The sequence below is a fragment of the Branchiostoma floridae genome, chromosome 9 (assembly GCF_000003815.2).
Source record: "Branchiostoma floridae strain S238N-H82 chromosome 9, Bfl_VNyyK, whole genome shotgun sequence".
Classification (NCBI taxonomy): Eukaryota; Metazoa; Chordata; class Leptocardii; order Amphioxiformes; family Branchiostomatidae; genus Branchiostoma; species Branchiostoma floridae.
The window spans coordinates 12,070,183-12,094,484 of record NC_049987.1 but is presented as its reverse complement, the minus strand read 5'-3'; the positions used below and the strand labels follow the sequence as shown (position 1 = coordinate 12,094,484).

General features: G+C 43.3%; 1 protein-coding gene across 5 annotated transcripts; it reads right to left on the bottom strand.

The window, feature by feature from the left end:
* Positions 1-214: 214 nt before the first annotated feature.
* Positions 215-24,276, bottom strand: LOC118422418 (probable helicase senataxin). 5 transcript variants are annotated; one of them, XM_035829980.1, is made up of 32 exons: positions 24,033-24,276; positions 22,265-22,453; positions 21,957-22,113; positions 21,326-21,435; positions 20,583-20,811; positions 20,008-20,124; positions 19,542-19,722; positions 17,348-19,380; positions 16,988-17,086; positions 16,293-16,505; positions 15,539-15,736; positions 14,029-15,423; positions 13,400-13,710; positions 13,050-13,218; positions 12,747-12,865; positions 10,670-10,778; positions 9,783-9,923; positions 9,474-9,565; positions 8,895-9,038; positions 8,254-8,409; positions 7,525-7,693; positions 6,393-6,500; positions 6,014-6,210; positions 5,603-5,782; positions 5,327-5,434; positions 4,977-5,146; positions 4,671-4,766; positions 4,169-4,315; positions 3,461-3,656; positions 1,074-3,094; positions 788-1,031; positions 215-586 (listed from the first exon to the last, which is right to left on the bottom strand). In XM_035829980.1, the coding sequence occupies exons 1-31, from the start codon at positions 24,048-24,050 to the stop codon at positions 794-796; spliced, it is 9,810 nt and encodes a 3,269-aa protein (XP_035685873.1). In that variant the 5' UTR covers positions 24,051-24,276; the 3' UTR covers positions 215-586; positions 788-793. The 5 variants fall into 5 exon arrangements, with proteins under 5 accessions (XP_035685873.1, XP_035685868.1, XP_035685869.1 ...); XM_035829975.1 differs by having other exon boundaries at positions 788-3,094; XM_035829976.1 differs by having other exon boundaries at positions 788-3,094; positions 16,988-17,083.
* Positions 24,277-24,302: the final 26 nt, after the last annotated feature.

Genomic DNA, 24,302 nt, shown 5'->3' with positions numbered 1-24,302 from the left:
TGAAGCTACAACTCACGGTTGCGCAAACTGATATCTACAAACGAAAAACGAAGTTTCATTACAGTGGTATGTACCAAAGTGCTGTATTTTGTCATAGAAAAAAATAATATCAGAGGCGATAAAAATGATGACGTCATCAATTTGGCCCCCCAAAAATCAGATTTAGAATTCTTTAATGCCCATCTATCAACATTCGTTACGGCTCCATTCGTTCTTAATTCATTAATAAGAAAACAGTGGAAGGTCAAAATGCCAATTTAGCCAACCGAGAAACCTTAAATGAGTTCCACTTGTTGCTCATATAAAACAAATATTGCTCAACAACTAGGATATTATAACTTACAGTAAAATTCATGTCCCTAGGTACTCTCCAGATGGTTTCACCACTCCATCAATACTAGATGGATGATGCCGGATATATTCAGACTTTTCAGCAGTTTTTAGCTACCCTTTTCAGTTGGTTTGCCACATCCCCATCTCCTTGATATACATGGTGCGTATGTCATCCAGCCAAGGAGGTTGGTCCAGCCTTATGGGTTTATGAAGACGCATGACCTGTCATTCCACAGCCTCTGGTTACCTAGACCTGAAACAATGGAAGACAAGGTATAAAACTACTGGGGTACAAGCTTTATAAACACTTATTTATCTACAGTAATCTTTTTTAGGTTGTTTTGTGAGTGGCTATATCAGTACATGTAAATGGAACATTATAGTGCAAGAAATTTATTAGAATATGTTGTCTCTTACATTACAAAGATATGTTGCAGGGTACCAGTATACTTACTTAGGATCAGGGGGGTTGGATCATGGCGCCTCGATGAACTCGGGCAAGACGTGGGTCCCGTGTGGAGTTGCCTGACACGGCAGGGTTTGATGTGCTACTGCTGTGTGGGATCCTCGCAATTTGGCCTGTGATAATACTGGGATAGTTCGACCTCGTACCTGAGCTACTATTGTTCTCCCCTCTCTCCCTTTGGTGACTGGCCGATGCCATGTGGTTCTGGAATGTAACAGTGCCATTTGAATCCCTGCGAGTTGTCGCTGCGGGTACAAAGTTGCTGATCCTGATCCTGTTACCCTGAGCCCCTGATCTTGGACTAGGATCTGAGGCTATCTGATGGCTGGATGTCAGTTTTGTCTGGTTGCCAGACCTAGCAGAGCTGCCCCCTGTCCTTACATTGCCAACTGCAGCCTCCTGGCTTGGATTGCCTCTCAAGCTATGGTTGAATGATCTGTCCTGGTCTTTCAGTGGAGACTGAGTAGAAGAGAGTTCTGGTAGTTCTGACTCTGAGTGTGATAATTGTGCAGCTCTGCCCCCTGACTGTGTGTTGACAGTAACTGACAGAGCTCCCCTTCTTTGGAAAGCTTGTGTGTTCCTGAAATTGTCTGCTTCATCTGGCACAAATGAGCCCACATCAGATCTCGTTGTGTTTGGAAGAGATTTCATTTCTGCCATCCGTGCCTCATAACTTCCACAGTAGTTTGTCAACTCTCGGGTGTTAGATGGGGTATTCACAATAGAGGAGTCAAAGGTTACTTTCAGTCTCTTAGATGTCCGTCTGGTGGGTGATTTCAAAACTGACTTTAACTTTTCCCACCTGGTCCTGACAATCCTTCCAGATGCATCTGTTCTGGACACAATCGTAGATCGAATGTTAGAGCTGTTTTCCTGCTGTATTGTGTGCTTGGCGTGCTGCCCTCTTCGCAGATGGTTCACTTCCCTTTGGTCCGTATCCTGCCCTCCCACCGATCCAACCCTAGCCCTGTGACCACCTTGTTGTGAGTCTGACATGACTTTGGAGCTTTGCCCTGTATGGCCCCTAGTATCCACAGGGCAGGGCTTATTATTGTTTGTGCCAATCTTTGCTTGGCTACTTGACTGTCTGCTCCCATCAGAAGTATTTGCAGGAACATGGACTACATCCTGGCTGTTCCTTCTGGGGATTTTGAAGTGCCTGAGATTATCATCAGTTTTGTCCCCTCTCCTCTTCAGTGCCTGTCTGTTCTCTACAGCACCTGAATTAGCCTTGTCAGCTGTGTGAACACTATGTGAATCCTCCTTGGAGCCATTACGTAGCGATACATCATCATTGGAGATTCCTGCCCCTGAACCAAACCCATTGGCAACAACATCATCCTCTTTGGTGGCAGAAGACATTTGACCAAGAATAGAATCAAGAGGAAAGACTTGCCCCCTTGATGTACTTGCTGTTGATGTTGTGGCAGTAGTTTCTTTTATTGTAGACACTGCAGTGGTAGTTTCTTTCACCAAAGAAGATGTAGCAGGAGTTTCTTTCCCTGAAGATGTGGCTGTAGGAGTTTCTTTCACTGACTTGCTTTGAACCGACTCTTGTGTAGAAGTGACCACCACCTTTGGTATTTTGAATCCGCTCAATTTGTTCTTCCCCTGTGCTGGCAGTCTCTTCTTCCCATCGTGTCTTCCTGTTGTTCCATGTTTGGTTGTAACTGTGGAGGTTCGTTCACTTGTCTTGTGTTTGTTGTGAGCAACATTCTTCCTGTGGCCAGTACTCTTGCTGGCTTTCTCATGTCCTTTACTAGACTCTTTTGATGAACTGTTGACAGAAGAGCTCTTGGTTGCTTCTCCTTTTCTAGCCTTTGCTGACACTTTCCTGCCAGCCTCTGCTGCATACTTCCTACCTTCCTGTGAGGAGCCCTTTGCTGCATTTGTTGTCTTGCCTTTTGAAGATGTTGGACAATCTCTGGATGATTTCTTCTCATAGTGTTTGCCTTTCTTACTATGTGCTGGAATGTCACTTTCATGTCTTTGTTCTTTACCTCCTTTACTTTGCATACTCTTCTTCAGAGTTGCAGTGTGTTGAGAGCCAGGTTTTTCCTTAGCAGTCTTGCCTTTCTTCAGCTTGGTGTCATTTTCTCCCCTTCTTTCCTGCACCTGCTTGTTTTCCTCATGAGTGATAGCAGATGGGCCAGGCCTGGGACAGAGTTTCTTCACGTTGAGCCGGGCTGCTCGACCCAACTGGTGGAAGTCCTCCTCAGAGCCGAGGCCTTTCACATCTACAAGAACCTCCCGTCTCCGAGCATCTTCCATGCATGAGTGCCAGTCAAGGTTAGTCTGTCAAGAAAGGGACAGCCATAGATCATAATAAAGTCTGTGTTCTTCACATTAAATGCTGTATTATGCCTTAACAGTAAATGCTAAGTATCAAGCTTCTTGAAGGTCACCTCTTGTTACAAACTGCAAAACTGATATAAAAGTTGGAAAGGTTTTGTCTTCATGTACATGTATATAGTTTACATGTATGCAGGTTTACTGTCAGACATTACTGCAATTTCCTGACAGATTCCTGTCAAAAATGTAAGCAAGAAACACTTGACATATCAAACAATTCCCCTAATACCAGCAATATGGAAGCAAGCGAATCTTTATGTGCCAAAGGAAATATGATAAATGATGCTAAAGAAAAGTGGAAAGACCTACCCTGAGTGAGGCTTCATGACAGACGACGTAGAGACAGAACTTGGCACGGGTTAGCGCCACGTTCATCCGCTGCCGATGACACAGGAAACCGATACTTCCCGAGCTACTGCAAGCCCGTACACACGACAGGATGACAATGTCCTTCTCACGACCTTGAAATCCATCAACAGTGCCGACCTCAACCTGATTGTTACCACTGTGTGAAGTAAGGGAGACATAAATGATGACTCAAAAGGCCTCAAAGGTAGTTACATGCCTCAAATGAAAAAATAAAAGCTTAAACTTAGCTCAAACACAGTCAACAACTTATCTAAAATACTTATATTCCCAGGGCTGTCTCCAGCTTTAAATTTTTTTCTGTCCACTCATTGTTTGGGAGCTCATCTTGTTAATTTGCTATGAATGAATCTGTCATATTAAACCTAGGAAAATACATTTTATCAACTTTGTGTCATGAAGTTTGGGCTTTTGGACGGTTGGAGCGAATTATTTTCCACCCCAACAAGCAAATTTGTATCCTGGCATGGAAGAACGGGTCCTGGAGACAGCCCTAAAATTTCCACACAAAAAATGAAGAAGAAATCATCCTCTCCCTATCACACCATTTGGCTAACTTGTAGAAGGCTACTTATATAAGTATATATCTGTATGTTCTTTGCAATAGACAAAAAATCTATGTACACAGTTCTACACATGTGCTCCACACACCTCCTGATGAGCTGTGTCTCTATGAGCCATTTCTGTTTCTGGTAGGGTGTGATGACTCCAATGTTGCGTGTGTCTATGGCAGGGTTCTCCTTCAGGGCTATTACCAGCTGTGCCACCATCACTGCCTCTGTGTGGTTATAGATCCCCCTGTCAGAGGAAAACAAACAAACATCATGACCTGCATCATACAAAAATGTCAAAGCTTTACTTCCGACACTGGAATTAAGACTGTAGGGACTTACCCCTCTAAATTTTCGGACAAACTCTGTCGACCTGCTTGTAATCTTTTGCTGTGATACTGATGATAGTTGAATGAATTATATTTCTATTGAAAGCAGTCTTACTTGAACAACCTCCTGTTTTTATATTTTGAACTGTATACATATAACACTCCCCCCCCCCAAACATACACACAAATATCTTGGTTTGAACATCCTCGGATAATTGTATGGTAGATAACCTCCTTGTTCTGAGCCAGTTCCCCACAATCTTCCCAACTCACCCGGCCTTCATACGGCTCTCCTGCTCTCGTCCATCCAGCATGTTGAAGACGACATATGGCTTAAAACTGCAGCGGCGCCGATCTTCAGCCACATCTCTGCGAATAGCATACAGGAAAAATCAGCACCCAATATATTACAGACTTATAAATCATCGTTGCTACAGATACAACACGATGGCCAAATTTGGCCCCAAAGTTTCCATTGGAACGTAGGGTATCAGGTTACCGGGGCTCCCGCCGCGCGCTCCGGGGAACCTGGAGGGTGTGGTGGCATGTATGAGAGAATAAATTGAATGCTTAGCTTACTTATCAGTTCTCAATTTTCCACTGTAGAAGTTGTAGGAAGGGAAGCCACAGATGGCTGGGTGCATCCTGTACTGGGTGTTCAACATCAACACTGGGTTGTCTGGTCGAGGTTTGAAGACACGGTACAGCCTCTCAAACAGGGACTGGCGGAAGTTCAAGTCCTGGGCTTTCTGTGATGGGAAAACATACTGTGTCAAACAACTATGCAGTGTTGACGAAAAGGATGAACATGAGAAGAAAACATGTACAAAATGCAGAAATTTTCAAACACATTCAATCCAACAATCCATGCCATGATCCCATCCCATCTCTTTTTTTTTTTACAAATTCAAAGATCACAAATTCCCGACCTTGGACAGCACAGTTGCTGGCAGTTGTTCAGGGTCTCCTACCAGGATAAGTTTGGACATCCCATACTGCAATGGGATCAGGGCATCCAGTTCATTACATTGGCCAGCCTGAAAGAAATGATAATAGGGTTAGTTATGTTCCTCAGGTACCCTCTGTATCACTTACAACCAAAAAAGACAATCACCAATTTGAAAGTACAACATCTTGAACCCTATAGTATTGAAATATCTTTTAAGTTTCTTGGCCATCAAATTTGTTGTTTATGATTACAATACCTCATCAATGATGACACATGTAAAGTGGATGCTCCTGGCCACCCCCGCCTTAGTAATGGCCTGCTCCAGCATGTTGGATCCACTGGCACTGAGGGTGCAGCAGACCACATCTGCGTCCATCAGTACCCGCTGTCTGATCTTGGTTCCCTCCCTGTGCCGTTCCTCATTCTTCAGCTGGACCTGATTATCAGGACACACAGAATGTCAGTCATGTCATCACTATAACCACAACCAGACAACAGGTGCTTTTTATCTCCAGGGTTTTGACCTTAATTTTAGGTACATATTTCAGTTGAATTCTAGATCCAAAACTGCAAATATTCTGCATCTAAAGCATTTGCAACTAATTTTCAACATATCTGCAACATTTTTTCCCATTTCCAGGATTGGTATGTGTGTTTCTCCCCACACCTGTCTGTTTGTCTTGTCCAGTTTGTCCCTCTGTGCCTGCAGTGCGTCCCTCTTCCTCTCCACCTCCCTCTGCTTCTGTGTGTTCCCCATCAGCCGCTGCATGCCACACTCCCTCTCCAGGTCTGCTATCTTCACATCCAGGGCTGTCAGCTGCACCACAATGTGCCTCTCCTTGCTGCTCTCTACTTCTTTGGTGACTGCAAGAAAGCCATTGGGAACAGAAACAGTCAGCACGGCTTAAAGCACCAACTTTGACACAACTTTAGCTATGATCTGTTGTTTGCTACAAATTTTCTGACATTTCTTAAGCCTGATACAAGATGTCAAAGCCATAACTACCTGATTGTAACAATAAAATAGCTCCACCATAAAGACTTACATGACTGGAGTTGCTTTTCCACGATGTTGTCGAGGCTGAAGCCCTGTGCATCTGGGTGGATGGAGGCCGGGCGGCCCAGACGGACAAGGTTCAGGTCCCCACAGTTCCCTGCAGAGAAGTTGTTTGAGAGTCATTACAACCAACACGGGGTTGGACAAGTTTTCAAGAATCCCCTGCACCTATTGGGCACACTTTGTTAAATTTTTCTAGTTAACTACACTTAAATCTTAAGCCTGTAAGTAACAATGTTTTTGCTACAAGAGAAAGTATGGACTCTTTCAGCTTGCTAATTTTATGCTTCTAGGGCCGGTCAGCCAGGCAGGCAGCATGTATCACAATTTAGTCAGGCTGGTGGACAATATCTATCTAAATCAAGCTGGCAAGTACAGGACGACATGTGCTTGGCTGATCAGCACTTTCACTTGCCCCTAGCCTCAAGCAATCTGGCCAATGGACTTCTCTTACCTGGCAAGAGCTATACAGTTAGTACAACCTGACAATAGTTCACAGTGAAACTTTTTGTGAGGATGAACTCAAATTATTGGTTTGTCCTGATGATTTTCAGCTATGAATAATTATGTACATCATCAGTCACTGGGTTCTGCATCTATAGTCTGGAAAGTCCTATAGCTGCATTCAGTCTTTCTTCATCCTTTTCCATTGTGATTTGCATCCTGCAAGCTTCCTTAGCTCCTGGAGTTTCTTTGCTGTTGTAGGAAAAACTTGACCTCTGTGCTTTAGGTCTGCTTTCAGCAGGCTGAGCAGGTTGACACAGTGTCTTCCCTTGCATGCCTTGAATCTATTTGAACCTAGCATGGCGACTTCAAGGGCTTTTTGTGCAGGTGTGTCTTGTGGCATCCTGAGGATGTGTCCAAACATAGACCACCTTGCCTGCTCAGCTTTTTCGGAGAGAGGTATGGTGTTACAGATACGGTACAGGGTGTTGTTGGATACCATGCTTTTTGGCCATTGGAGACCTGTGATTGCACGCAGATGTTTCCTGTGGCAGACGTCTAACTTCATCTAACATGTTATCTAATATGTACAATTATGTACATATTAGATAACAACTTTGATTTTCTAGTCCATCATTTGCAGTAGTTAACACCCCCCAAACGTTTCACGCCCCTACCTTTATAAAACCTCCTCTTGTTTTCCTTCTCCTCCTCCCCTTCATGAACATCTCGGATCATGCGCCGCACCAGCTCATCAATGCCGGCATTGGAGGGGGCACACAGCAGCACACGGGGCTTGGAGTTCTGTGGGGTAGGGGGGTTACCATCTGGGGGGGTTTCGCCAGCCTGGGGGGTATGAAAAGTTTGAGCAGTGTTAAAACTTGTATCATAATTGGACATTCTTACAGTCACAAACAAGAGGAAAATAAACATGAGTTAGAACATGCTTCCAACAAATTCTAATATGTACATTTCTTATTTTCGTACATTCTACATCTCGTTGATCAACTATCTAATAATACTGTGAATGCAGAAATGTTCACCTTGGTTTTATGTTTGCGGTTTTCGTGGTGACCACTTCACCGCAAACTTAAAACCACTGCGAACATTTTTCTATTATAGTATGAGACTGCAGTCAATGGTGCTACCGCAAACTTTAAACTACTGCGAATACTCCATTTTCCCGCTACCGCCAAAGTAAATCCCCGCGAACTGCACTTAAAGTAATACATTGTACAGCAAACTACTTCTTATCATCCTCCCTTAGCAACATTTATTTACTTCGATTTGGGCACAACACCAATCCTCCTTTCTGTGTTCATCAAAAAGGAATTTTTCCTATCAGAAGAAATACACAATATATATTGTTATATATCCAACATAGAATAAACCACATCATGGCAGACCTGGATGATTTTCTTGACCAGTCCCACGATGGTGTGAGACTTCCCTGTTCCCGGCGGCCCCTGTAGCAGACAGATCCTGGGCAGGGGGAAGGGCCGAAGTGCCGAGTGGGCTGCACCAGCGATGGCAGCCCTCTGCATGGGGTTGTACCTCCCAACCTGCACAGGCATTACACACATTCACTACTTACAAGCTGAATTTCCTGGTTCAACAAGTCATGAGGTATCCAATATTTGCTGATACATATGAATGAATGAATGAATGAATTTCATTGGATGCAGCATACTGTTATCAAAGTTTAAAGTTTATGAGCTTTCAGAGCATTACCATGCACACACAGTGTCTTAACTGTTATTCATGAAAGTAGATTAGTTCCTTAAAATCATTACTTACAAAAAACTCAACTACCATGTACCTGTTACAATTGTTACCCATTACAATCATGTTTTTGTGTATAACCTTTTATTGGTTGTGTCATTTCATATTTATGCATTTGTTTCATCAATTATGTAGGGCAATTTAAGGTGTTTATTAATTCCTTTTGCCTCTTGTAGATACACAGATATTCAATTTTTAATCATTACAGTATTACTATTGTATGTTAGGTCTAGAAAATGGGTTTCCATGTCGATGACAAGCTTACCACATGTGCTCTCTGGGAAGGATCTGTGTCGACAGCGAAGACTGATGGTCCCCTGGGACGGAGGATGTCCCTGGCCAGCAGGGAGCGGTGGAGGAACGTCAGACCACTCCACTGGCGCTGACATGCCACCAATGATGTCACTGGCTATAAGGGATCAGGAGTTTATGCTCACTTACTTATCTTGGCAGCAATGCAAAAATCTATTGATCTAAACAAGATGCAGGAGCTACTAGCAGTAAACCAATATCATTCACATGTGGGTAACACTAAAAGTCAATATCTTCAATATCTGTCATTTGGTGTTTTATCCCATCCTACAACAAATCTATCAAATAATACCACACAAATGATTGTGAAACCAATGTGCGGCCTAACCATCGTGAAACCACTGGATAGAGCCGCTTGGAAGCGCAGTGTGAAGACTAGCCGACTGCTGCCTGCCCATGTGTCAGAGAACTCAGCAGCAGTACAATCAAATAATGGATACTACCGGTACTACTATAACTGAGCATAGGGAGTCTCACCTTTACCAGGGAGTAAAGGTGAGACTACTAGTACTACTGTACAAAAGGCCTTTACCTGGATAGTGATAGTCTGACCCTCTGTCACAGGGAAGGTAGTTCCATTGACTTTGATACAAACAGTCAGCTTCCAGTAATCATAACTTCCACCTGGAAAATCAAACGGTTCATTTTGTATAGCATCTTTCAGCAGAATGCAATCATGAATTTGGCCCAGTAATTGGGTAAATCGTCTTGAATCCTTGATGCACTAATTTTGGTAAAAAGTTCAAAGAGACAGTTCTAGCTTATGCTGTGCAGGTGCAGACATGCAGAGTATAAATGTATGAGAATACGGTAGATCGGTGCTTGTGCCTGATGCACTTACCTATATTCGGCTGTTTGGTCACCTTTTCCACCACACCAAATGCCTGTGTGAGACCCTCCTGTCCAAGGTCTCCTCTCCAGGCAGAACTCAACACCAGAAGGTCACCTTCAGAAGGGCTGGGGGCTTGTTTCTTCAACAGGGCTGAAAAAATATGTTAAAGTTGTCTTTAAGAAATCCTTTATGTTGAATTTAGGTTATATCCCTCAAGTTTGAGCCCTGGTTTTGATTAAGCCAGGGTTTTAGAGACACAAAGTAATTTGTCTCTGATTCAACATTTGTCAATTTAACTGAAGATCTTTTATTTCATCACTCTATGACCACATGGAAAGCAGTCATGGAATGCAGTCATCATTCCATGACTACATGGAACATGACACTGGCATGTTTCTGTCTGATACTTTGTTTCCCTGTCCTTGGTGCTTACTATGTTTCCCTGTCCCTGGTGCTTACTGTGTTTCCCTGTCCCTGGTTCTGACTGTGTTTCCCTGTCCCTGTTGCTGACTGTGTTTCCCTGTCCCTGGTGCTGACTGTGTTTCCCTGTCCCTAGTGCTGACTGTGTTTCCCTGCCCCTGGTGCTGACTGTGTTTCCCTGTCCCTGGCGCTGACTGTGTTTCCCTGTCCCTGGTGCTGACTGTGTTTCCCTGTCCCTGGTGCTGACTGTGTTTCCCTGCCCCTGGTGCTGACTGTGTTTCCCTGTCCCTGGTGCTGACTGTGTTTCCCTGTCCCAGTTCCTTATCCTTGGTGCTGACTGTGTTTCCCTGTCCCTGGTGCTGACTGTGTTTCCCTGTCCCTGGTGATAACTGTTTCCCTGTCCTTTACTAACAGAATACTATACAACATTAACAACACCTTATTCTGCATATGCATCAAAAAGGTGCTCTACGTACTTTGGGTATGGATGAGTTGAAGACATCGTGCCTCAAAACAGGTCCCCACAGTAAGTTTCATCTTGGCAATAGGTCCTTTGGAGTTGGCACTCTCCCACTCTTTACAAATCTGTAAATGCACATGTCAAATTTCTCAGTAATACATGAAAGTGACATGGGTTAAAGATAGTGAATTCCACTAGTGTAAGTTCTTTGCAAAATTAATCAAAGAAACATGATATTGTGATGTTAGGTGTAAGCAGCGTTCCCGCCAGGCATACGTCTTTACGTCTTTGGACGCATTTTTTTCTGGAAAGACGCACTCGGCTCAGCTGAATGCGTCCATAAAAAAATCTGAAAGAAAGGCTGACCTGTACCACCAGTGTACAAAATGTATCTGGAATCTTTTTAAAAATCTGTCTTTATACGAAGGAATCCTACCTTTACAATTTATACTTCAAATTCTTCACTTTCCGGTCATCCCAGTAGTCTGGGCATGGGGCGGATGGGGTACGTTTTACAACTAGCGGACCCATGTACGACACACCCAGCCACACGCCAGTCTGAGCCGTCCGTTGCGCAATGTAATTTTTTGTAGTCTGTGAAATACGTCTGACAGTCAGCATTCTTTAACACTCGAAGAAATCTTATGCAGATTTTATATTCTGATATTAACATGATACTTACTCGTCCTCAGTTTCACGTATTTGTTAAAGATTTGTGGGTAATACTAGTATTGAACAAGCAAACTGCTCTGCGCGAGTGCTGCACATCTCAACAAAAGTTCTCACACTGTGGGCAGTTGATTGGCAGTCGGTATCGTTGACAACAGGCCGCTAGCGCCAAGCAGTCTAGATTGGCCACCAGGTCCAAATCCAATCATCTTAATAACCAATCAGCGTTTGATAAATGTAATGTTACACTCTGATATTGGTCACCGAAAAAAAAAAAAAGTTACCGAGTATTAGCGCACGTGACGTTGGTAGCCGCCCGTGTCGTCTGGCAACTTGAGTTTCTTCCCTAGCTGCTAACAAAAAACGGTGCGCGGTAAATAAGTGAAGAATCCAAAACTATACACTTTATTTCTTATTTACAAAATTTCTTTTATTTCAAAAAGACAAAATTTGCGGCAGAAAAGGGGCCGCAATATTGTTGTCAAGCGTCGATCGAGTCGGCTGTGCACTCCGTGGCACATGGCGCGGCACGCCCCCCTCCCCAGACTGACCGTCGATCGCAGCGCCGTCTTTCTGGCTACTGCTTCAAGGTTACACCGGCAATGATCACTGTCAAAGAGGCAGCAGATCGTCCTCCTCGAGTAATTTATAACGTTCTTGATCTATTTAAAAAGAAATCCAGCCAAAGATTTCACGCCTAAAACGGGGTTACCTGAGGTCGCAGGAACAAACGCACGCTCGTGGAAAATGACGGCAAGGCCTTGTAAAACCCCACCGATTCGAAAAATTTGACTAAAATCATCGGGCAAAATAGAAAAAAGACACAAAGTGTGATGGCGCCATTATTTTATCGTCTCGGAAAAATTTTTGATGCGGGAGGGCGCAACATCGATCGCACGAGGTAACGTTAGACATTTTTTTATTCAATGACGGAAAAAAATTGGCAGAATTTTTCCACGGGCTGACGGACAGGCTAGAGCCCTGTTTCGAAGCATCAAAAATCCAAAATTTTCATATAGATATGTCTGGACAAATAATACCCGGGCCAGTTCACGGAAGGCTGATTCCCTGTGCTTACAGTTTTTTTTAATATAACGTATTTTGATGAAGAGGGTGGTCGTCGATAACTGAAAATGGGAGTAAAAGAGGCAACCGACATCCAATCTCAAGTGCATGATTATCCTCTCAAATTGCAGGAAATTGTGTTCTAGAGGGTTTGAAAATCCAAATTTTCCCGGGGGAGCATGCCCCCGGACCCCCATAGAATGCGAGCGCCTGCGGCGCTCGTCTCGCGCCTCCGGCGCTCATTACGCCCCTCCCAAATATTTGGACGCATACTTTCAAAAACCTGGCGGGAACGCTGGGTGTAAGTATGTACTAATAGTCTGCTATGAGCAATAAGTAATAATTAAGAAAGTAGTTACCATTTCCCATGTCTCCAGCAACAGGAGAGGTGTGAATGTTTTCAGGTAGTCGTCAAACGAGCCAAACATCTGAGGTATGGGCTGCAGGTCATGGCAAGGGATGGGTAACTCTTTCCTGCCTATACATGCAGTGGGTCAGGAAACAGGAGAGGCAGTTAATCTTCACCACACATCACAATGCCAACTTGATCAGCCTTATGCAAAATTGACACTAACTTTCTTGAAAAAGGAGCAACAAAAATGTTCCTAACTACCCCTTCTGATATATTTATAAATGGCATGAAGAGCAACGTTAAAGCGTACTTGATCCTTCCATTTGCTGTGGGTTCCACTGCAGGATGCAGGTTAAGAAGTAATCCGGGTTAATAGGTTTGCTGGGATCTACTTTGGGGGCAGGCAGCTCCTTTATTACAGGTTTCTTTACTACAGCTGGTTTCTGCTGGTATGAGGCAAATGGTGTAGTGGCTGAGACCTTGGGAGACAGATGAAACAAGCAAAAGTCAGCACAGTTACTTCTAAATTGAATGCATTTTCAACACTCTCCTTGCTCCAATACCAGGAAGGATTGGTATCAAAGAATATAAGCTATAAAAGCTTTGCATGGAGTCCAGTTAAGATACATAGCTTTGAAAATAACATGTTCTTTACTTCACCTGTGTGATTGCGGTCTTGTCTGAGGCACTTTCAGGTTCAGCTTCTGGAGCTTCTGATTGGTTACTACCAGTTTGAGCTGGTTCTGCCTGGTTGGTACTGATCCTAGCTGATTGGCCATCACTGGTTTCAAGAGCACGTGACTGATTGGTAATGGTTTGAAGTGAGCTTGACTGGCTGGCACTGGTTCGAGCTGGTCCCACCCTATCTGCGTTCACCTTGCTGTGTGGCCTGGTCTGGATCATGGTTTCTGTCAGCATGGTGCTACGAGATGTCAGACGAAGCCTGGCTGCAGTCTTTGCCCTTTTCCCTCCTGGAGAAAATTGTGAAGTTTCATTTCAGTACATCAATTTCCTAAACCAGTCCTTTATGGACTAAACTCCACCATGATTATACTTCCCCAACTCTGTATCCAAACAATCCTGCCAGTACTCCATTCATCCATCAACTCCAGTACATACATCTGTAACATGTCACACAAGCTTAGGTTTCAACTATATTACTAATACCTTTCAGATGCAAAAGGCAAGATTTTAACACTTCACAGAAACATATCCGTTACTTTTTCTTCCAAGAGATCTGATACAATACCTAGCCACTATCATCAATGCATTCCAAAGGAGCAAAATACCTTTTCCATGTATAAGTTTCTTTGATGCCTGTACGTGCTGACTCTTCTTCTTATGTGCTGTTGTCTTCTTTGGTGTCTCCTGTGAGGAGGCAAACTTTTCTGCCAGGAAATGTTCCTGTTCCTCCTCTGGAACCTCGTCAAGGTCAAAGTCAAAGTAAACAGGCTCATCATAATCTATGTTGTCATCATTCTCAACATTGTTTGTTGCTTCCAAGGCATCTTCTCTGTGCCAAGTATCAGCAAGAGGATGTGCTGCTTCTCGGCTTGTATGTCTACTTTTACTTGTAATTGTAGAACCGCATTCCTGATCTCCTATTTTCCTCTTCTTGTTTGTGTTATTTTCTGCTGTTTTTCTCCCAGGAGCAACAGCAGAAGAGGATATATTATCCAGGTGACTTTCTTTCCTCTTTAGGGTAGTGGAGGAGTCTTGTGATGTCGACTCAACATCTTTTCTGCCAGACTTGTAAAACTTCTTTGTATTGAAGCTCTTCTGTCTTTCATCCCTCTCTGATTCGCTGTCCATCCAGGCCTGATCACTACTCTCCATCAGGTAGGCATGGTCCTCAGCATTGTCATCCGCAAGGAAAGCAGCCAGGGTATCCTCCTGGGAATCTGTTCCTGAGTTCTTCTCATCGGCTGCTGCAAGAAGCTCCATATCAGTTAGTTCTAACTCTGCTCCCTCCTTTGGTTCTTTTGATGAATGAGATCCCTTGTTGGCATCATCAGTTTGTTCTTTTCTCTGGTTATCATCTGATGACCGGTGCTGGTTTTGCAAAAGCTGACACCTGATTTTACTTGCCACAGAGGTACTTATCTTAAGAGGGGATTCCTGCACTTTGCTCCATATTGCTGATTTCCCAGAGCCCACTGTAACCCCTGTAGAGTCCTCTGAGTCTGATGCATGGAAGGCAAACCTGTCAATTATGTCTGTCTGGTGTTTAATACTGCCTTCATCACCATACTTGTCAACAGTGCTGCCTGACTTAGTGGTTGTTCTTCTTTCAAGACTTACACTTGGCTGGCTCTTACACTGACCAGGTTGCCAGCTGGCTTGGCTATCCTGGGTGCTATGCTGGCTGGCTATCTGTCTACACTTCAGGGACAGTTTGTTAAAGATTCTAGAGGACACAGGTGTGGTCTTTTCTGGTTTGAACAATGGCCTTTGTCCCATTTCTTGATTTGAGCATTTTGATGACACAGTCTCTCTACTCTTCTCCTGGTTAGTTACATTTGTTGTACCAGAGGGAGGGATGTCTCTGCACTGCTCCTTGATTGATTCGTGACCTTTCTCACCCTCTGATTCTGAGCTGGAGTCACCAAATAATCTGCTCACTTTTGACTTGATCTTCCGCTGCATCCCTGGACTGGCAAGTGGGTCTTTTTCCATCTTCACAGCTGAAGCAAAAGAAAATTTTCAGTAAACTTAATATATCATATTCGTACCAATGTTTCATGTCAGAGCAACCAATTTTTTTGCGAAAAAAGTTTCATTGTTTAATGATTTAAATACCTTGTTGCAGGCTGGGCTTTGTCACATTCTCCTCCACATCACTGCTATCACACAGGATCACATTTCTCCTCCTCTTAGTCAGGATCTTCTGCTTCCATCTGTCTCCAACCTTACTTGTATTTCTAGAGGCTGATGTTCCCTGGGGTTCTCTGTCTGGTGAGGAAGGCTCCTCATCTGAGTCAGAGATGCTGATGATATCTGTTGATTGACACATTAAGAACATGTAATCAAGGAGGTGATATAACCTTCTTGATGTAATATAATATAAGGAAGAAATACGGATCAAATCACCTTTTCATATGCGGGACACTTGGTTGCAAGGCACAACAGCATCTGTTAATCTTAATAGTCCATTAACGCAATACTGGGTTTGACTAAAAATGATCCCCAAAAAAAGTCTAAAAATCAATCCAAAAATCTTTTCAACATGCCTCCAGACACTTTTGCTTTCAGTTTGGTACAATTCCTGAAAGTAGTGATGCTCTTTTGTATCTCTCAAATCTGTTTTACCACTACAACATCTATGGTAATGAAATTGTCTGACAAGGCCACACCAAATTAAGTTCCTGCTTCTTGGAATCGGTGATCCTATTTTTCCCAATTAAAATTTAAAAATGGCCACAACTCCTATTCACTATTCACTGCCTCTCCTCTCTTTTTGCAGTCTGTCCATTTTTTTCTCAAAATATCTGAGAAGAGACTAATCAATTCGGTGTGACCCAAGGAATAAAGATAAAAAAGCAATCATACTTACCACTGTCTGCCTTTGTGGAAGACATTTGTGCAAGGGTAGATAGAGGGACAGAGTCAATGTCTGACAACTCATCACTGCTGCTACTGAACATCTTCCTTCTCCCTATCCTTCCCTTAGGCATGGGATAATCACCCTGGTCACTGTCAGATGTGGAGTCTTCCCAGTTTGTACAATGTTGTGGGACCCTCTTATTACCAGATGTGTGTGCTTCAACTGGAGAGGGTAGAGATGAGAGGAATACAAAGTATTTCTTATATTCATAGACACTTCATACTGTTGCTTTGTTGCTATTTCTCAACAAAAATAAACACCAACTCTCATAAGTCCAACAGGTGACATAATACCGCACGAGAAGAAGTACATGCATTCAAGGTCATCTAAAGAGATGTACCATTGCAACAACAGTAGTCCTGAGGTACATACAATTCAGGGATTTAGGGATTGAATTCTAAAGAGATGTGCCAATTCAGTATCGGCAATGCTGAGGTAGATACACTTGAGACAGTTTAGATATTTAAGTGTTCAAGATAATCTTGAGAAGGCCTCTATAACAATGATTTGATGTGGCTGTTCAATGGCACCTGGTGGAATATTGAGAGAACTGATGCTAAATATCACAACAATCATTCTCATGCCTTTTCCCTCATCTATCAAAGCCCTACAGGTTGGTACTTGTAAGAAATGAGCTGACTCACTTGTGCGAGGTGAGAGTTTCCTCAGTAGGACTTGTGGCTGCATGCTACTGCTAGTCAGGTCCAAATGAAGGTGGTTGACTCTGTTCCCATGCACACCTTCCAAGAGATGTCAATGAAAGTTGTTTTTTTTCGATCAGAAGATAAGAACATCAACTATATGTGCAATAAATGGAAACCCTACACAGTCTATGCTTTAAATGTGGTTTACTATGTGGGTTTAAGATACCCCAAGGTCTGTATTAGGCTTGTGTATCTTATTGCAGCTTTAGAGCCATATTGCACTAAACAATGGCTTATGATGAAGATCTACATTTTTGTATACTGACCTAGAATAAAGTAAAAAAACAACAGAACACCCACCTTGCTCTCTCTTTACAGGCTTTGTCATTCGGTCCTCTATGTCATCATCATCATCATCTTTAACATCATCATCTTCATCATTATCATCATCATCATCACTGATGAGAATGATAGAATCTTCTGAATCTGAGGGATCAAAGACCTTATCCCTGACTGTGTTCCACCCAACATTAGCTGGTTCTTTCTCTAATTTGACACAAACATTTTGTAGGTCAGAAGTCTTATCTTTGGCACTTCTCTTGCTGGAAGGTAAAGGCTCCTTGCTTCCACCATCTTGGATATAAGGCATGATGCTTTTCCTTGCAGTTCGAATTTTGGTACTTTCCACTGGTGAGGTGGTATCTACCCTAGTTGAGGAAATTCTACTGGAATTTCTGTTGACAACTGGTAGGGAGGATGGGAAAGATTTACGTGCAGTATGAATTGGGGGCTCTGTTTCCTGCAGTCTGGATGAACCTGAAGACACTTGGGAACTCCCATCAAAGGGTCCAGTCTGGTGTTCAGTTTTAATCTGTACTCCTGTGTCTGTGTTGAAAGCTGGGCTGGTTCTAGCTTTGGACTTTTTTGTTGCAGTCGGAGTGAGAGATACTCCCTTCAACATTCCTTGAGAGCCTTTCTGAGCTACACTCTCATTGTATAAGCTTGTCAGTTCTTCAAGTAGTAGGCTATCTGAGTCCATAACAGCTTTGGTGTGATGGGGTTTACCTGTAGTTCCAGACTTGATTCCAGGAGTTCTCTTACTGCTCTCTTCATGAGCATCTATCGGCTCTTCCTTAACTGACAATGATACTTCAAACGGGTGATCTTCTTCCTTCTGTACTTCAAGTTGGTTTAGACTATCCAATTCTCTCTGTACAGACTTTATTGCTTCACTCAAGTCAATGTCGTCACTGGAGGTAGTAAGAAGGTCCACATCGTCATCTTCACAAGCAAATGATTCCCTGGATGGACCAGCAGATGGAGACGTCATACTGTCATCCTCACATTTGATTGGCTGGGGCAGAACTTCCGTGCCTTCTGATTGGCCATGCTGTAGGGAAGACAGAACTACTGCTAATGATCCCCTGGTAGACACTGACTGCTTGCTGGTGCTTGCAATGGCAGAAAATTCATTTGATGTTACTTTTGCCTTCAGAATCCCTTCCATGCACTTCTGCATTTCCTGCACATCAACCTCAGACAGTAGTACAGAAGTCGGGTCCCCTGCATCAGGACCTCTCTTTCTAAGCAACTGCAAGTTCAGCTTGTCCAGAAACTGCACACATCTGTCATCCTGCCGGAGCTTCACTCCCTGCTTCAAAAGGTTCACTAGCAGCTTGAGGCATGTTTGGTTGACTCCATGTGTGCCGTGTTTAGCCAATGACCACATTGTCTTGTTTGACACCTTCTGACCGGTACAGTGTTTCAAGGCAAGTGAAACCCAGATCCTACAAGTAGGCAACAACAGTCTGTGCATGTCTTTGGACACCAACAGTTCAAGAAGATGCAACAATACCATAAGGCACTGCTCTACCAGTTTACACTGATGTGAGGGAGTCCCATGCTCAGTATGGTCTGCCTGCTCAGCAAGGAACATTACTGACGCTGATATGTGCTCTCCTGCTATTTCACCAAACTCAATAAGTGAGCTTACATATGGGATAAACCAGGTAAAGGCACAAGTATGCACATTTGTTGCCCTTGTTTGGTCTGTCAAAACATCAGGAATGTTGGAGTAAAGTTTGGTCTCTGGAAAGTCATCCTCAGGTATTCTGAGAGCAATGGCTTCATTGGTCTGATGCAGGGACCAATCAGCAGCCTCATACACAGCTTGACTGTCTGTGATTGGTTGACTACTGCTCCAGTCATCTTCTCCTGTACCAATATCTCTGATTGGCTCTTGCTTATGAAAGCTCGTTGATGATTGGCAGCTGCTATCACACTCCTGTTTCACTGAATATCTTTCCAAGAAAAGGGAAGGGGAAGCAGGCAACTGGCTGGGCTGGCTTTTAGTTGGAGTTTGTTTGGATGTTGAAGAAACCATGGCACCACTGCTGCAAGGAAAAATTCAGTACTATGAATTCTAGCATGAGGATTTGAATCTACAGTATCTGCAGTTATCATTGACTTATCCTCCTTCAATATTCATATAGACAAGTTCATATCAATCATCAATTTGAATATGAAATACCTTATATAAATTGGCAAAACTCACCTCTTCCTCCCCTGGCATGTTTCCAGCCTGAGAAGTTCTGTCTGGAACAGTGGGTTCTTGGTGATGGTTGAGAAGACTGTTGCTGGGTCATGTGACAGGAACTGCCAGATCCGTGAACCCAGCCGGTCAAACAGCACAACCAGGCACTGCAGCGCCGGCCAGAAACCACCTGCCTTCATACCTGTAAGGTGAAATTGCCCATTCAGAATACTCTGCTATGACAGTCAGTCAGTCATAGACATATGGTGTATCTGCTATATCAGATTTGGAACAAAATTGCTGTATTCTGAGAAGGAAGACATGTGACAGTTCTCTGCTTTCTCTACATGTGGATATGTACATTTTGTATAAGAAGGTCTTGACTTGACTTGAGGAAGATCTAATTGCCACCAAACTTTGATAATGCTGACAAGAGTATAACATACAGGTATTTTTGTACTGCTAGGATAAGAAGGGTTGCCCTTACCCTGCTGTGGCTCCATGGCATTCAGGACTGCATCAGGGATGTGCCTGTGTCCCCTGGCCCCAAACATCTGGGTCCTCATGGTGGAGGGGTCCAGGGAGGACAGCAGGAGGCAGATGCCTACAAAACACAGAATAGTATATAGGAGAATTCTTGTACAAGACCAGTATGAATGGATATTTTCTTACGTTTTGCTGTCTCTCAGACACCTTCCTCAGAGCTTCTAACTCCAGTTCTGCAGATGTAGAGAGCGCCAACTACATCTTCTACACATAGCGGTGAGAAGCAGAACTTCACTAAGAAGCTCTGGAAAAGGTGTCTAAGAGACATCGATACGTATATCCTATATCCTATATCATACCAAGCTGATGAAATCATTTTTGGAAGAAACACAGAATGTTTAAATTATGTTCAACTTTACTGTTTTACAATTTGACCTGACTTATCGTTAAGTTACACACTGAATAACAAAGCACACCATGAACACTGGAGAACTGTGTAGTCTAGGATATACATGTCAATCACTAACCATTTTATGTTTTATACTAACTCTTACCTTTTCTCACAAGAAAACATACCTAGCCAGTAGTCCTTGTAGCCACAGGTGTCAAACAGGAATGGAGGCAGGACCACAGAGTCCTCCATCCCGCAGGGGGGGTCATCCACATCCAGAGCTATCCCAGGGTTCTCAAACAGGTCAAAGTTCACCACTGACAGCAGCCAGCCAACCACAGGCTCGATCTCCTCGTACTGATGCGGGTGGACCATGCCCAGGGAGCGCACTGACTTGATAGCCCATTTTCTTATCTGTGTACAGAGGACAGAGTAGAAACTAACTTGTAAGGCAACAAGGAGAGGCCACAGGGATGTGAGGATGTGTAAAAGGGGACAGTACACTGTTTCCTGGTCTATTCTTTACAAAACAGATGTATACTAATAACAAGAGTTCTATAGCACACATCTTTTGTGCACTACACTTGCACATGTATGAAACACCAATAACCTAGCATGCTGGAACTCAGATTGCTTTCAAAGTTTCATCAAAATAAAAGTGCATTTTGTATTACAATATCCATGGATTATTTAACTTCCTGAGACTTCTAAAATATAGAACTTACTCAAGCAAAAATTGGTAGAATGCTCTGCCTACACTGATCTCAAATGACTGTTCAATATGATTCAGCCCACTAATACAGTTCCAGACTGTCCTTGTGCAAACACAACGCCATCTGTGATTATAATACAATTGTATGTGCAACAGATTATGCATTCAGATTCACAACTCATCTAGAGGTCTAGATGAAAAACACAGAAGAATCACCTGTCTGTTGGGATGTACCAGCAGCAGATAGATCCCTGCTGACTTCTCCTCCAGAATCAGGGGCCGGCCGGACCTGGACAAGGCCTGGATAGCACGTTCTACCAGGGCAGCTGGGGAAAAACAGGAGAATGGTCAACTAGACCTCTTATTTATCCAAATACAATGCTGATACCAGTAGTCCAGGGTTCAATATACATGTATATCATGGTCTACCTCTATGACAACCGGAGCACTGGCTGTTCAGTAGGTCTCGAGTTTGATCCTGGCAGAGTCATACCCATGATTGTAAAAACAGTCCATGCTGCCTTCTCTGCTTTGCACTGGAAAAAGTATGGTAGTTGAACATGTAGACACTACCAGTGGACTAGCCCCCTTCTATAGTGATTACACAATGTTGTGTGGCCCAGGGCTACAAGAATAGAGATGGGTGCTGCCCAATGCACTACTACTGGTAGTATTTGGTGGCAGGAAGGATTTTTTCAAACCTCTCTATATATAATATTATAAGGTTCTTGCCCCTGCATTACTCATAGCTACATTCTAGAGTGAATACAATTTCTGCAGTTGTCAATCTGCTTGCTTTCTAGAGTAAAAGAGGTGAGTGTAGCAATTCTTTATTATACAAACTTACCCAACTTCTCATGCAACAGGAGGTAAGGGAACTTCAGCACTTCCAACAGGGGTAGATGTAGTGTTTCCATGGAAACAGCATCATCCATATTGTCATCATGATCCAAGCTGAGAATGAAAGTTTCTTCCAGTCTTGCCACTTCCTTCTGTGTCAAGACCTATGACGGAGGAAAATGTTTACATTTGAATTACATCATTTTTGGAGCCAGTTTTGTAGCTCCTGAGGAGGTACTCTTCCCTTCTTATATATTTCTTCTGTTTATACAGAGGTAGAAATATGATGCATATGCGATACCCAAGTTAGCATACCTTTGCTAGCTCTGGCCTTGCCCTCCTGACCTCCTCCCTGCCATGATGATACTCCAGCACACAGTCCCAGCAGTACAGCAGGTCCTGGTGTACCGTGTCCAGCCACGCCGGCCGCGGGGACGACAAGCTGTCCGGGAGCAGCTGCTGCATACGCTCTGGGCAGGTGCACCACAGGCAGGACCCCGGCATCTGGGGAGAGACAGCAACAGTCAGACTTTTCTGGGCCCTAAAAGTAGGGCCGTGTTAAATTCATGTACAGTGGTTTTGGTACAGGTTGAGGAGAGACCGTCTCACCAAACCAGCAGCAGCAGCAGAGACCATGGCCATTGCTGATAGTTACGGAAACAGTGTTTATTTTGTGTATCATGACTCCGAAATGGTACCAAACTTTGATAGAAATTTGAATTCCATACCCTTCTATGTGCTAACCAATCAAAATAGTCGGTACCAGTGTCACTCTGAGGGTGTGCAGTCGGATGTTGAAGCCTGGGTGCCGTGTTGGCACTAGGACACTTAATATTCTAATAGTGGTTGAGCCATTATACTGAAAAAATGCAGTTATAGATACTTTTGAGTACCAACCAATTACTTTGTATATCTTCACAAGTTTGAATAAAGTCAGTTGTGTTGTGTTGTGTTGTGCTGTGCTGTGCTGTGCTGTGCTGTGCTGTGCTGTGTTGTGTTGTGTTGTGTTGTGTTGTGTTGTGTTGTGTTGTGTTGTGTTGAGGTAAACCAGTTGACCAGACTGGTCCAGAGGTATTTTTTGTTACATCTCTCATTCGAATATAATAACCTTGCTCATTCATTACAAAATACACCCGATATTATTATTATCATTATTATTATTATAACAAAAATATTACTTATAACATTAACGTTAAATATGTTTTGCACATTGCTATGTATGACATACATGTGTAGAGGGTAAGTTGGTTTTTGAATTGCAATAAGCACAGCCAGCTCACGTTTAATTTTCAAAGCCCGCATAAATTCGGGTCAGTTTTTTTACCGGAAAACAGAGGAAAACACAGTTAAACACCGGAAAACACATGAAGGAGTGTATAATCTACTGAAATACAGTATGTTTTGATGAGTAAACATGACAGGTCGCTATGTTTTGCCACAGAATAATCTACATATGGCCCTGGAATGAAGAAATCGTCAGAAAATGCATGAGACGACGGGCCGGACCGTGATCGGATTGTGATAAGAATCTGTTTTCTGTATTTCTTAATAAAGCTTGCAACGTTACATAATTTTGCACAATCAGCACGTCCAGTCCGCCGGATGCTGGCGGCGGTCCGGCCCGTAGTCTCATGCATTTTCTGACGATTTCTTCATTCCAGGGCCATATGTAGATTATTCTGTGACAAAACATAGCGACCTGTCATGTTTACTCATCAAAACATACTGTATTTCAGTAGATTATACACTCCTTCGTGTGTTTTCCGGTGTTTAACTGTGTTTTCCTCTGTTTTCCGGTAAAAAGGCTGACCGCATAAATTCCAACACAAGCAATAGTTTTGCAATGCAAATGAAGCTTTCCTTTTCCAAGCTTGGCCGTTACAACAGCTAGGTAGCTCGAAATATGAGACGCTATGTATATACACAATGACCAACATGTAACAGTGACACGTGTATAGCGTAATGGTAAACTATGATGACACCCGCATCCATCCATGGGCCAGATATCAACAAGCCCTCTGCCTATCATCGTGCATCACAAATCCACAAAGCAGCTAGTGTTTTTGCGAATCTGCATACTTACGCCCTGCATTCCAGACATCTTCAAAATGAACCTCTGCTGGCTGAGGTTGTAATGTCAACGTCTCTTATGTAGATACTGAGCTTCCAGGGACTAAGAAACGACATGAAGGGATTTATCAAGACAAAAATAATCTATGAAACTGAAGCCACACATTCCCCGCCATCCTGACTGCTGACCTTTTTTGACCCCTTTCTGCTAACCTCGCGAGGACGTCCTCTGGCGGTAGGTTAGCAAACTGCACTTATATAGTCTTAGAATATTTACCATGAT